Here is a 15,225-nt window from a genome sequence, read left to right as displayed (position 1 = left end):
AATTGTTTACAGTTTGTTCCTGAGGCCTCTCAGCTCCCAGGAGAGGAAAAATCCTAAGTAAAGGATTTTTCATAAAACATGTCGGCGACATCTCACCCTTTTTATATTAAAAAGCAATTAAAAAGAAAAATGTTTGCAATTTCATCTGCTGGACCAAGCAGAGGAAAGAACAAACATCTGAGAGGCATTTTTTGTTATGTGTTGCCAATCAAAATATCAATCAAATGCTGGTGTGGAACCATCAGGGAAATTCTTCACCTGCAGAACACCAAATTCCCATCACATCACCAAAACAATCTTAAAATAGAAGAAAATGCAAAAACAGTCCAAGGAAAGTTCATTGCTACAAGTCCAAACAGCTGAGTTTCAGGAAAAAGTCCAAACTGAAGATGTTCTTCTTTGACAGTGCTGAAAGTCCCTTTTGTCCTGAAACAGGCTTGCAAAAATTTTTGAGCTGCTAGGTCTTTCAACCATTTTTATTTAATTTTTTTTTTTTTTTTTTTTTTTGAAAGTGCAGCAGCAGAGAGGGGCCACTGAGGCCCTGCAGGGGGGGGGGGGGGAGCCCTGGCCCTCGTGGAAGGAACAGGGACCCCAAACCTGGCTCACAGAACGGTGGCCCCGGTCCTGACGGGTAAAACAAAGCCCCCAAACCTAACAGGCGCTGGCCAGGAGGCCCAGGCCCAGGGAACCGAGCCAAACAGCCCAGACCCGGCCCGCGGAGCGGGCTCTGTGTTCTCTCAATCCGGCGCTCCGCTGCCGATATCCGGGCAGCAGGAGTGACCGAACGCTTCATCCCCGCTGAACCGGTGCAGACCAGCAGCTGGGGAAGAAAAGCTTTCCAAGGGATCAACACCCCAGATCTGGGGGTGCTGTGTCCCCAGAGCAAGTGAGCGATGCTCACTTTCCACTGTGTCTCCTGCCTCTGCAACGCAAATGCAAGAGACTGTCCCTCTTTCTGCCCCTCGGCACCACCCCCTGCGAGCTGGGGACCGGAGGCAGAAGGCTCAGGATCCCCCTCCCCCACGCCGCAAGGGCGCGCAGGGGGAGTCAGGCATTCCAACCCCCAGCGGGAAATCCCGAACCAGACCCGGGGCAGCCCGCGTAAAACACCGAGTTTGAAAGCAAGCAGACGGGCTGAGCCTGCGATCAGCTGTCGAGCCGTACCACCCCCACGGAGGGGCAAGCCGGAATCCCCTTCCCCTGTCCCAGCCCCCCTCGCAGGGGCAGCCTCGGGACAGCCCGAAAAGCTCAGAGGGGGGTCCCGGCTGATTGCAGGTGCCGCGGTCGGGTCCGGTGACGGTTCCGCTGGGTGACTCTCAATCGCAGCGCCCTCCACTGGTGCCCCAGCCGGAGGCGATGCCGCTGCGGGGATTGGTGGGGGCTGCAAAGCCGAAGGGAGCGCGTCCCCCACCGGGCTGGGGACAGCCGCCGCGTCTTCTCTGGGTACTGGAAGCTGCAGCGCATGCGCAGACAGCGACGCCGGCGGAGCCGACACGGAAGACGGCGGCCCAGCCGCGGGGGGCGTGGTCGCTTGCTCTTGGTGATCGCTGTCGAGTGCGTTGCCAAGTAACTCGGGCGAAGCCGCTGGAGGCGGTGCTTCCGCCCCGGAAACGCCGACAAACTCTGCCGGAGGCGATGGGTCCACCCCCGCCTGAGGCGGACCCGCGGGAGGGTCTGCAGGGACCGGCCCCTCCTCCAGGGCGGGCAGCGGCTCAGGCGGCGGAGCCAACCCACCTCCCCCCTGAGGGCAGCGAGGGGGGGCAGGCGGTTCCGTGCACCAAAGTCGCAGAAAAAAACCTTTCTTCTGCCGCGGGCAAAGCTTCGCCCCCCCACTCCGATTCGGGGGGGGCTGGAGACTTCCAGGCAGCGGATTCGGACAGGCTTGCCTTCTTCCAGCTCCAGCGAGAAGGGAGACATGCCCCGCGCATCCGCAATCCACTGATATGCTAATGCCTTCCGTCTCAAGACCGGGAAGAGAGTTCTAAAACACGGATATATCCGAGGAAAACCGAGTCCCCGGTAAAAAAGATCTCGGATAATGAATTCCATGCATTCCCAAACATATAAATCAAAGGCATACAGCACATCAGAGAAAAAGCTATGGTGCTTTGCCCACCGGAAAAACTCATAGAAATGTGTCGTTAGCATAGGAATGCTTTCCTCCCGACCCCATCTCCTCCAGAGGCCGATAAGTTTCTCCTCTGAGGGAGAGAATGGAACCTCTGCCTCCGTGGGCACCCTCGTCCACATCCGAATCTGCCTCACACGAAGGGCAGCATTTTCAGGAAGGGAACTGTAAACAGTACCTTGTGACAGTGTCCTCTGGGCGTCAGCAGACTGCATTGTGCTGCAAATACTCCCGGACGTCTTGTCTCGGAGACTTTTCAAAAGGTTCTCTCTGTGGCCAGCCTTGGCTGTGAACTCTGTCCAATTTCAGGATCTTTGGTTCTTCAGCTTCTGGCTAGAAGCCACTTCTGTGGCGATGTCCCTTTTTTCACTCAGGGTCACCATATGTTACCCCGTTCAGAGGGGTCCCATGATGAGGGAAGAGACGACAAAGTTGACTCCATGTATCAGAAGGCTTGATTTATTATTATATGATAGATAATATATAAAAACTATACTAAAAGAATAGAGAGAAGGATTTCACTACATGCTATGCTAAGAATAGACAAGAATGTGTCCTCCCAGCCCGAGACGGCCGGACAGGTGTTCTGTGATAGGCCCTTAATTGGAAACAGTTTGACGGGGCCAATCACAGACCTTGCCTGTTGCATTCCACAGCAGCAGATAAGAATTGTTTACAGTTTGTTCCTGAGGCCTCTCAGTTCTCAGGAGAGGAAAAATCCTAAGTAAAGGATTTTTCATAAAACATGTCGGCGACAGACCATTCCAGAACTTTATCACCCTTTCTGTAAAAAGCTTCTTCTTAATATCCAACCTATATTTCCCTTGACACAGCTTGAGACTGTGTCCTCTGGTTCTCTCAGTTGCTGCCTGGTGAAAGAGACCAACCCCCACCTGACTACAACCACCGTTCAGGAAGTTGCAGAGAGTGATAAGGTCACCTCTGAGTCTCCTTTTCTCCAGGCTAAACAACAACACATCCCTTTAGTCGTTCCTCATAGGGCTTGTGTTCCAAGCCCCTCACCAGCCCCATTGCCCTCCTCTGGATGCGCTCAAGCATTTTAACATCCTTCCTAAACAGAGGAGCCCAGAACTGAACACAGTACTCAAGGTACAGCCTCACCAGTGCCGAGTATAAAGGAAGGATGACCTCCCTGCTCCTGCTGGCCACACTATTCCTGACACAGGCCAGGATGCCGTTGGCCTTCTTGGCCACCAGGGCACACTGCTGGCTCATGTTTAGCCAGCTGTCGACCAGTACCCCCAGGTCCCTTTCTGCCTGGGCAGATCATTAAGGTCCCTTTCAACTCAGGAAAATCTATGATCTCTCCCCATCCTTATCTCAACCCATGAGCCTTTAATTATATTTTCTCTCTGTTATCCAGCTCAGGAGGGAAGTGATAGAACAGCTTTGGTGGGCACCTGGTGGCCAGCCAAGGTCAAACCACCACAACAGAATTATTCCTCAAAATTTCTTCTATGCTTTAATTTATTTCACATAAATACTTCTAGAGAACATAGCAGTGACCTCTACAGTCAACTGCAGAAACCTGAAATGAAGCTACCCATTATTAAACTGTATTTGCATTAATTCTTAGAAGTTTGAAGCACCCCAGTTAATAGCTCTGCTGCAAACAAGCAGTCAGTGTACCTGCAGGATAAGTACTCTTTTAATTTAATAAAATACTATTATAAACCATAATGATATGCCTTTTTCTTTACCTGTATATTTAATCAGTAGAATTTTGCCAGTGTATCATATAAAACCTAAACATGAACATGCTTTAAAACTCGGCCCTCTGCCAAAGAACCAATTGCAAATACCCCACAGGAAGGGTGAATGCATTTTCTTGATAAAAAGGCAAAGGAAGACCCAGGACCCAGAAGCTGCAGATCATTGTCCACTCTTCTCACCACTTGGCCGCTGGAGTGCAAATCTCCTCTCCTCTTTCCAGGGAACTGGGGATAACTGGAGGTAATTCCAGGCTAAGGTATCTCCTACACCTCCCTCAATTAAATATATGTTGTTCAGAATCGTGTCAGATCTCTAGACAGGTAGATTGTTTCTGCATTCATCTAGTTATCAAAGGAACAAGTGCTGCAAATGCAAGAACTCAATTCAAACAACCATAAAGATGCACTGTAGCTTTCTTTTCTTTCTCTCATTCCTTTTAACTGTAATTCAAAGTAAGTCATAACCACACAAGTGCTACTCTTCCTAAATCACTGTCTTAAGAGAAAATATTGCTGATTAAATTCTGGATAAAAATTACATGCAAACAAACACCAAACCCAGAATGTTACAAGTGGTCCTAATACTGAGAAACTATATGGAATAGTAACAGGAAGAATGAGTTTGAAAGCAGTGTCTCATCATGAAAGAGTTTTCTTATTCTTAATTATAAAGTGACTGCAGTTATGTGAATAACAAATAATTCAAGCATATTTTCGCTCACTTTCAGAGGAGATTTTTTTTTCCTAATTTAGAACTATATTGAATATAAAATAAAGGAATGCAAGCTTTATCAGAAATTAAACACTGACACATCATGGATTTTTCTCGATGTCATTTTAACGCATTTAAACAGGAAAAATGTTACGTTAACTCTATGAGAAGAATAATTAAATAAAAAGGCTTCACCAAAATGAAGACAGCTTGTTAGCACTTTGAATGGTAAAGGTGATGGTGAGAATGTCACAAAGCATTCACAAATGTTACTCCTTCAATGTACAGAAAGGAATTCTCAACAGGCTAACTTTCCAAAACTTCTTCAGCAGTGAGGATACATTGTCTAGAGATGCATGGTTTAGCTTTCTGATCTTGAATATGATTTATGAAGTTGTCCCAGTGGAAAGAAAACAATTCCGTGTTTTCATTAAAAAACCAAAGAAAAAAGATTAGTCAAAAACGCTATTTTGCCACCAATTTCATATTAGAACCATACCTAACATCCAAAGACAACACTAGGCTGCCCTAACACCATGGTTTTCATGTTGTGGTCTGAAGATTTCTGTCACTTCTAGACTAATTCCAAGGAGCCTGTGGAAAGTAACCAACACAAATACATTGGGTCTGGCTGAGCTGGAGTTCATTCTCCCATAGCAGCCCTCACAGTGTTGTGCTTTGCATTGGGAGCTGGAAAGGTGTTGAGAACACAACAGTGTTTTGGCTACTGCTGAGCAGTACTGCCACAGCATCAGTGCTGTCTCAACATTCTGCCCCCTCACCCTTGAAGGCCTGTAGGCTGGGTGTGGGCAAGATCCTAGGAGGGAACATAGACAGGCCAGCTGACCCAAAGGATATTCCATACCATATGATGTCTGCTTAGATGTAAAAGCTAAGAAAAAGGAGGAGGAAGAGGGACATTCATTTTTATGACATGTCTTCCAGAGCAACTGCTACACATGCTGAAGCCCTGCCTCCAAGGAAGTGGCTGGACATTGTGTGCTGATGGGAAATAGAGAATAAAACTCTTTTGTTTTCCTTTGTTTCCACATGCAGCCTTTGCTTTATTAAACTGCCTTTATCTTGACCCATGACTTCCATCCCATTTCCTCCCGCCCCAGTACTGCTGAGAAGGGGAATGACAGAGTGGTTTGGTGGGTACCTGACAGCCAGCCAAGATCAACCCACTATAGCAAACAAGCTTAACAGTCAGTGTACACTGCAGAGAATTTACATTTCCATAAGGAGAAATTTTAAGGATGCACAAATAAAACCACTGGACATCTGTGCTTTTATCTGTTCTTTCCCCCATCTGACAGAAGGATTCTGGTTTTTCAGATTGATGCAAATGCACTTTTATACAGTACACAACTATTCATCTTATCTGTCTCAACTACTTCCTTTAACAGCCTAGAGGGTATTCTGATACCTTTGATACCAATTTTAAATTCGCCTTTGTCATTTAAAGATCATAACTTACCACTATACTTCCAGTGTACACCACCTTTTCCAAAATTCTGATTCAACAATAATATTATAATATAATTAAGACATTATTAAAAACAAACAAAAAAACCCTCAACCTAAAGTGTTTCTAGCTATTTGTCTAGCTAGAAAACTAGAACAAGCAATAAGAAAGGTCAATAAAACGTGAGAAAAGAGACATCTGAAATGGCTCTACTGAAAGACTAACTTCAAATATAGTCTCAGTTAATGTATAACCTCAATTAATTGTTAAAGCATACAGTTAACTAAACAAACTTACCATACAGGTACGGGAGTTTTCTCCTATGAATGAATCTCTTAGCACCTGAGTAAGTTTACTTGCTCTGAATGGCGTATGAGGTTTATTCGGCCTAAGGCTCTAATGCACTCCTGAAAGAACAAACAGGTTTATATTTAATAAAATCAGAGTAAAACCTCATATGTATACAATCCCCATTAAAGAAAAATGCATAATACAAATGCAATTCAAAATCAGAAAATATATGCCTTAGTTATGTTGCTGAAGTTATACAAAATTGAATTTAAGAAGTGTTAGACTTTCATCTCTCATTAAGCTCAGTAGAGAGGTTGGAACTTTAAAAGGACTTAGAAGCCTAAGTACTTTCTGAATCTCATCTAAAATGTTTACATGTATTTTACTCAACAAGAACAAAAAAATCATTGTTGATGTTAAATCTCCAGACTAACAACTATTCTGATTATGATCTGCAAAACCCTGAATGTTATACAGCCTCTGCCAGCAGAAGCAGCGTGGATCATGACTCACATTAACTCTATCAGTTAAAAGCAGCAGCTTTGATTCTGGCTTCACCACTGACTTTCTTTAAAGCTCAGAAGAAAACACTGGTGCCCAAATTTTCTGAAAGCTTCCATGGGTCACAAACCTAGTAAGTATAAGCTCTGTATTGATGTACTCAATATTGGAAAACACTTGAAAATGCAAGCCACTCCCTGTTTACGAACATTCTTCATGAGAACAAAGATAACATTTACCTCCCCTTTCAGTCACAAGAATGGTATGGGGCTAAAGTAATATCTGTAATTGGTTGAAGAGTTCCAGAGAGAAATACTGTATAGAATAGTAAGAAATTACTATAGAGGTTACAGCAGCAACTAAGTACAATAGCACAAACGAAGATCGTGGTAATCAAGACATCACTTCTGCCCACTCAGAATTCTATCAGCTAATACATTACTTCTTACAGAAAGTTAGTTCAAATTTAAATTTGTTTTGCTGTTGTCATATATGGATCATTAATTCCAGTTTCTGCCTTTGCATTAATACTTTGTGTACAGGCATCTCTTAAGATTCAGGGCTTTCCTGGTACAACTTTAACATGTTTACTCACAGAACTTCTTCAAACAACTATACAGCAAATTCTTTTCATATTATGGCTTTGCTTTTAGCAAGACTAACAGATAGGAATGGCTTTTGTGTTACATGAATAGTTCTAGAGCATTTCAGCTAATCCTTGAGCTGCATCCATCTCCTTGTGGCCTACTGAAATTTCCTAGAAACAGTTTCTTACAAAAGCCAGGCTATAAACTCTGGGATGATAACCCAAGGAAGCATTGCAACAGTGAAACAGCATAAAACAACTAAATGGGCTCAGAATAAAAATGCCCCTATTTAGACTGAATGCCTTTCGAGAATTATAAAGCAAACAATAAAAGCATTTGATTATTTAAATATTTTTCATAGCTTTCTTGATGTCTTCTTGAATAATGTATGAAAAACTGCAGTGATTTCAAGGCCTCACCTTGAATATTGTGAGCAGTTTGGGGCAGCACAATATAAGAAAGATATTAAACTATTAGAGAGTGTTTGTAAAAAATGACCAGATAATATTGGCTTTTGCATTTATGTATTAGCTTATGCATGTTGTTAGTGATTAAAGGAATTTAGAAATAGTATCATTTATAAACTCTTTAAAACTGCTTGATAATAATATAATATAATATAATATAATATAATATAATATAATATAATATAATCTAATATAATATAATATAATATAATATAATATAATATAATATAATATAATATAATATAATATAATATAATATATCCGCTTAAGTATGCACTGTGTTGCTCATAGATAGTGTATGAATATAATATCTATGTATCATTTATGGAAATAATAGTGTGATGAATGTATTGTATTATAGACCGTAGCAAAACATAAGACGTAAAAAAAGGTTTTTATGTAACTAAAAACAGTGTAAGGCCATCCACTGAACAATCTGTCCAAAATAAGATAACTGTGACACAAACCAGAGCACTGCAGGACAATTAGAGAATACCATGTTAAATTTAAGGAGGACATACTAAATCCTTATCAGAGGATGTGAAACAGCAGGATGGAGACACATGAAGAAATAAAATATATTGACCTGACACACAGGATGTCATGCAGTGTCTTGGTTTGAAAAGACAGGTGTCTGCTAAGGAAGGCAGGAGCCTCCCCTGAAATGGAAAATGTAATTTTGAAATCAAGGGACTCTCAGGCAAAGATATGGGAAGAGGAATAACAGTTCTTTATTAGAGAATAAAATAAAAAATAAACAATGAAGTAATACAAAACAACACTGACAGAGTCAGAATATGACCTAACACCCTCTTGGTCAGGGTGTTGGTAGCAGTCCAATTGAAATGGTGCCTGCAGTCCTCCTGGAGTGACAGATGTGGTTCTGTTGAAGCAGTGATCCTGTAGAAGGGTGTAGTCTTCCTCTGAAGATCCAGTGGTGGTGTAGATGGGCCTGGTCTTCCTCTGGGAGTCCAGTGGGAAAGGGTTGGCTGTGGTCTTCCAAATACCAGATTATATCCAGGTAGGAATGCTTGGCTCCTCCCTCTGTGCGGAGCTTCTCACAATGGGATGATGTAATTTTATCAGTCATGCAGTGAGATTCAATGGCCCATTAACAGAAGATATCTCCCCAAGAAAACTGCCCAATTAACAGAAGATAACTGCCCCACCTCTAACAGATAGGAATAGAATACACACCCCCATTTCCAAACTAAGACATGCAGATAAGCTGGAGTGTGAAGAAGTCAAAGAAAGAAGTTCCCAAAACATCAGAAAGTTAGCAAGAATGTTTGAATAATGCATGACATACATGAATATGCATGCATCTCAGTGATGTAGTAATAGTATAAAGATAACATTGTCTGTATACACCAGTGTGTTCTTTGGCTGTTGTCCAGGAGCACCCCAGCACTGGACATATTGTCCTTTTCTATCCTATTATTAAACTTTTAAAAATTCTAAGCAGTGAATTCTGTTTTTCCACACGTTCAAAGGATGGCAACAAAGATGGTAAAGGCCTTTGAGGGGAAGCTCTATGAGAAGTGGCTGAGGACCCTTGGTCTGTTCAGTCTGGAAAAGAGGAGAGTGAGGGGGACCTCATGGCAGTCTACAACTTCCTAGTGAGGGGAAGAAGAAGGGCAGGCACTGATTTCTTCTCTCTGGTGTCCAGTGACAGGACCCAAGGGAATGGCCTGAAGTTGAGTCAGGGGAGGTTTAGGTTGGATATTAGAAAAAAGGTTCTTCACCCCGAGGATGGTTGGGCACTGGAACAGGGTCCCCAAGGAAGTGGTCCCAGCACTAAGCCAGAGAGAGTTCAAGAAGCATTTGTTATTATGACCCACCCCTGAAGGAGAGTGTGGTGGTTTTTTGCATGGCTTGATTTTTGGTGAAGAGGGAAAAAGCCTGCCATGCAAGTGATTTTCTGTGAGGACCTGCTAAGAGCTTCCCCCATGCCTGGCAAAACCAGTTGCTGGCTGGCTCTGAGAATAGGCACACTGCTAAGCCAATTAGGAAAGCCTTTATTATAACATATTTAAGAGAAGAAAAACCACGGGAAGCTCTCTTTCTTCCTTGCCGCCGAGGAGTGGTGACGGGGCAGTCAAGCCCCTTCCCAGCAAGCCTGCTAGGTGTGTTCTTGGCGGGGCGGCCAAGGCCCTTTCCCAACACAGCTGCCAGGTTCATGCTGCCGGAGGGGGCCATTCTGGTGCTGCAAGCAGCCCTGAGGATGAGGCCAGGAGCAGGTGGGGCTAGGACTGGCCGCTGCCACCCCAGTCCAGGAGGGACCATGCAGCCAGGACTGCACGGCTGAGGCGGCGCCACGTGGCCTCTCCCATCTCAGCATGGTTCACAATGAACTTTATTTGCTTTTAGCAAGCTATGCTATGGACAGAGGGGCAGAGGCGGCGGCAGCAGCTTTTCTTTTTTGGTACCCCACATGAGGAGCTGAAATTCGTCTGCAAGCCGTGGTGAGGACTATAATACAACAGACTATTTCCCTGTAATTCATGAAACGCATGGGGGGGTTGCAGAATTCACCTTCAGCTCATGAGAAAAAGGTACTCGTGCTGGAGCATGTGGATGCTGAGAAACTGTGATCTGGTGAGAGGTTTAAGTAGAGAGAGAGAGAGAATCCTTGCTTCCAGAGACAGAGGATGAAGACCCTTGCTTTCATACTAGAACAGCTCATCCTTAAAACTGCACCCCATGAACTAATGGACCACGCAAAAACAGTTGTGGGAAGACTGTTTTGCCCATGAGAGGGATTCACATTGCAGCAGGTTTGGGCAGGACTGCTGCTTGTGAAAATCAAAACCAGGTTGGAAAAGTTCACAAAAAACTGTTTCCTGTAAGAAAGACCCCATGGCATAGCAAAAGAAACTTGTATCCCTAAGCGAACTGGAGAAAGAGTCTTTAGAAGTGGCAGATTGACTAAAAATCCTATGTTTTGTCTCCCTGCACTGTCAGTAGGAAGTAAAGAAGCAGGGGGGGGAGGAAGTGTTCTAATGGTTTATTTTAGTTCTCATTATCTTCTCTTTAAATTCTGTTAATAAATTTTTCTATCTTACAAGTTTTAAGCCTGTTTTGCCCTTAGAGTGTTTTCTCCTAATCCTTATCTCACCCCATGAGACTTTTAATTTCTTTTTCTTTTTCCCTCCTCTTCTAAACTATAGCGGAGGAGAATGAGTGAATGATTTTTCATGAGTGCACTGGGGTTTAGCCAGCATCAATCTGCAACGACGAGGGTAACCCAGGTTGTGTTTAATAGACCCCTTGGGGTGGATTTGTGTGAAAAAACATTGAATGATCAGTGTTTGTAAATATATATGTGTAGGGTTTATTTTATAACAATTTGGTTGCAATGGAAAGCAGGTACTGATACCTAAAGATTTTTGCATTTTACGTATTTTTCATATATTCATAGCTCTGTAGACTTCTATTACATAGTTAAATAGCTACTAACATTTTTCCTACCCTTTCTCTTAGATTTTAGAATAATAGGCTAACCTTCTAGCACATTCATGAAGTACTGTTAATCTTATTTTCAAGAAGAGAAGCCTGACAAGGATATTTTGTTTTCAAACTGGAATCTGAGAAGACACAAGAAGTAATGGTGTAAAGAAGCCCCTGGACCAATTCCAATGGGGCAGTACCTGGGGAAAAAATTACCTAACTGCTCTTCTAATTGGACTATATTAGTTAGATATGCTAATTTGTTCCACTTATAAAACTTGTAGAAATCCGATGCTGGGTGTGCCCATGATTATCAGGACACCTGGAAGCTTCCAAATAAAGGTCTGCTTTTTATTTTACTATTTTAACACTGTTGCAAGTTTTTCTCTTTTGATATTAGGCAACAGTATATAGCTGTTTTGGTTATCATTATCTCTAGTGATATGGCAATATAAAAGCATAAGAATATCACTCTCTTTAAAAAATGAATAAGGGAAAAGAATGGAAGAAAGAGAAAAAGGGTAAGAGTAGAAAGATACATAAGCACCATCCATGGATCTGTGACAAGACTTGATTGTTGCTGTTGGTCAAAGTGATGATCAAAGTTCTTGATCTGTTGGGGGTGAGGGAAAAAGCCCACAAAATACAAAGTCCAGTGGATTAAATATATGCTTAGGTTCAGATGGGAATGCCCAAGCACCTCCCCTGGCAGGGGCGGGGGGAGTTTTACACTGTCTTTTGATCACGTGCAGTCCTCTTGTGGAAGGCCTCAGAAATGAGTCTGGGAGAGCTTTGGAGGTCTTTGATGGCTTATGATTCCTCCTAAGACATGGCAGCAGCCTCTCATGTCAGTAGGTTTATGTGTTAATGTGACCTTCCCTGGGGAGGGTGTGTGTGTGTAAGGGAGGACAAATTAGCATGATAAAAAGCACCATCCTGTCTCCACAGGGTTTCCCTCTTATCAGCCTCAAAGCCCAGTTTGCAGCCTCTGGTGGTAACAAGTTCACCTCCTCTGCCTTATTTGGACCAGAGGTTTGTCATTACACAAGGAAAAACTCACCTCCTTCTCAGGGTATGCAAAACTGGCCTCAACAAACTACCCTGTCGCCTCCACAAGGGTTAGTGTTTAGAGTCATAGTCCAGTCTCTCACAACTGTATCAGATGATTTGCTATAAAGAGCACTCAAAAAATTTAAAAAGGAGCAGAGTTTCAAATGTTTTTTCTGTAAAATATTGTAATGATACAAGAGTCCTCAAATCGTCATTTAGGCAAAATCTATCAGTATTGGGATTAGTTTCTTTGGGAGAGAAAGATTTCACTGAAAGTACTGTCAAGCCCTGGCACAGGGGGATCAGGACAGTGGTGGAGTCATCATTCCTGGAGGGATTTAAAGGAAATGTAGATGTGGCACTTGGGGACATGGGTTAGTGGTGGGCTTGGAAGTTCTGGGTTAATGACTGGACTTGATGATCTTAAAGGAATTTTCCAACCTAAATGAGTCCATGATTCTATGATAAATGGATTCCTACTTTTAAGGGTGTCCTTGGGGTGGGGTGACTTTATGATGCTTGTATCCCCAGTCATCTGTTCTGTTTATGCTGGATGTTAAGTTCTGCACCTTTGAGACTGGTTCCAAGAGTGAAGGGGGAAAAAAAGAGGTTCACAGTTTGTTTTCAGAAACTGTACTTGCTCCTTCTCCCCCGCATTCCTTCATATGGACTGTGTTGTCTGCAGTACAGATAGTGGGAGAGAGCTCTCCTTTGCTTTTTAGTTAGTTTTTAGCTAGCTGAGGCGGAGAAGTTCCCCGGACTGTGGTTTTTCTTTTTCCTGGAACTGTTCAAACCTGCTCTGGACTGGAAACCCAGAAGAGTACCAGAAGCTCTCACCTGTCGCCCACCAGGGCCTGGGCCACGGCATTTTCAGCGCTGGAGGGACTGATAAGAGACTGAGCTGAACTACACCTCACAAAAAGGACTTTGTGAATTTGCCATCTCTTCTCAACAGCAAGAGGTTTTGTTGTTTAATATTGTTCATTTTTTGTGCTGGTGAATGCTTTGCCAGTTAAATAAACAGGGGTTTTTTTCCACTTTTCTCCAAGGAAATCTTTTCCCGAACTGGTTGGGGGAGGGGCCACTTGAATTTGCTTTTTAGAGGGACCCCATTCGAAGGTTTCCTCTAAAATTTGCTCTAAACCAAGACAAAGGGTTATTATAGTATATTTCTTAATTCTTTCTGAATGTAGTACTGTTGTGTTGTTTTCTTCTTAATTAATTAACAGTGGTAAATAAATCTGTCATAATGGTGTTCTGGTTTCATTTGAGATAGACTTAATTTTGTTCCTAGTAGTTGGCATAGTGCTGTGTTTTGGATTCAGTATAAGAATAGTGCTGATAACACACTGAGTCAAGGGCCTTTCGGTCTCATGAGTTGCCAGGGAAGCTGGGAGGGAGCACAGCTGGGACAGCTGATCTGAACTGACCAAAGAATATTCCAGACCATGCAGTGTCATGCCTAGTATATAAACTGGGAGTTACCTGGAAGGGGGGAGGCCGATCACTGCTTGGAGACAGGTTGAACCTCAGTCAGCAGGTAGTGAGCAATTGTATTGTGCATTACTTGTCATTTTCAGGTTTCATTACTCTCTCTCTCTCTCCTTTTCATTAGTATTATTAGTAGCGGTAGTAGTATTTTTTACTTTGTTTCAATTTTTAAGCTGTTTTTATGTCAACCCACAAGTTTTATTTTATTGTCCTGATTCTTCTCCCCATCCCACTGGATGGGAAGTGGGGAGTGAGTGAACAGCTGCATGGTTCTTAGTTGCCAACTGAAGTTAAACCACAACAGTTGCTTTTGGTGCCCAACATGGGGTACAAAGAGTTAAGATAATGACATATATGACCAGAGTGTGTTAAAACAAATTTGTTATGGGCATTCATTGTTTTGGTTTAACTGTCACCGGTTACAATGTTGATTTATTTGCTCTCAGAATTGTCGCATTTGTTCTCAGGGTTGTGGTATGAAATACCTTACTTCCTGCATGTGTTCCCTGTGGTGATGTTTATCCTCCATGGGGCCTGGGCTAAAGTTATCATTTTGTTGTACTTTGCAGTATTGGCTTATGTTGCCATCTTACTGCAAAAGTTCCATACTGTTGTCTCTTATTGCAAAAGTTTCGTACCCTCTTGGTGTTTTCTTGTGGGCTGCCCCTCCAAGCACTGACTCTTTCTTCTTCACAAAATAGACAACTGACTCCAGTTCCTTCTCAACCAGCCACCCCACTCTTTTATAGCACTCTTCTTATCATTGGTTACAGCTGTGGCCTGTTAAAGTCAGGCCTGTTCCTAAACTTTGATAATTGGCCCAGCTGCAACTCCTTAGGTGTAAGATTACTTTCTACACTACCTTTATTTTCTTATATTCTATCCCCCTACAGGCTTAGGATAGTATAGCTGGTATGTGTACTCAGCACTGCAGTCACCTCTGTACTTAAGGAGTCATCTATTGGAATCTTTGAATAACTACACCTTTTGTCTTTTCTCCTTTAAGAGCCAACCTATGGAGGAGACTTCCTTCCTTCCTTCCTTCCTCCCTCCCTCCCTCCCTCCCTCCCTCCTCATCCAGGATGGTTACTAGTAGCATTCAGGAATTTTAAAGATTTTTAATATCCTTTGAACACTCTTGAAACCAACCTGGCCCTTTTGCTTGGAACCAGCATGTTGTTGGATGTAGTTCAGGTCTTGTTTAAACAGCTATTTAAGAACATCACCCAGAGATCTGCCCCAAGGCTGGATAGTTATGAGCAGCAGGGTGTGTGGGATAGTATGGGCAAATGCCTAGGACAGTGGGCACCTCCAATGTTTTTGAACCTCACCCCTGAACAAGTGCAG

The 15,225-nt window shown here is 43.1% G+C and overlaps 1 protein-coding gene across 1 annotated transcript in view; it reads right to left on the bottom strand.

The window, feature by feature from the left end:
- The window catches only part of LOC103826099 (kinesin-like protein KIF2A), a 183,163-nt gene that overhangs the window by 45,670 nt on the left and 122,268 nt on the right, over positions 1 to 15,225 (bottom strand). Inside the window, 2 exon segments of the mRNA XM_050986461.1 lie at positions 6,339 to 6,427; positions 6,430 to 6,448. Coding sequence (XP_050842418.1) covers positions 6,339 to 6,427; positions 6,430 to 6,448 — 108 coding nt within the window.

Source organism: Serinus canaria, chromosome W (assembly GCF_022539315.1).
Source record: "Serinus canaria isolate serCan28SL12 chromosome W, serCan2020, whole genome shotgun sequence".
NCBI classification, from domain to species: Eukaryota; Metazoa; Chordata; class Aves; order Passeriformes; family Fringillidae; genus Serinus; species Serinus canaria.
The sequence above is the reverse complement of the archived record's forward strand: the minus strand, read 5'-3'. Positions and strand labels throughout refer to the sequence as shown.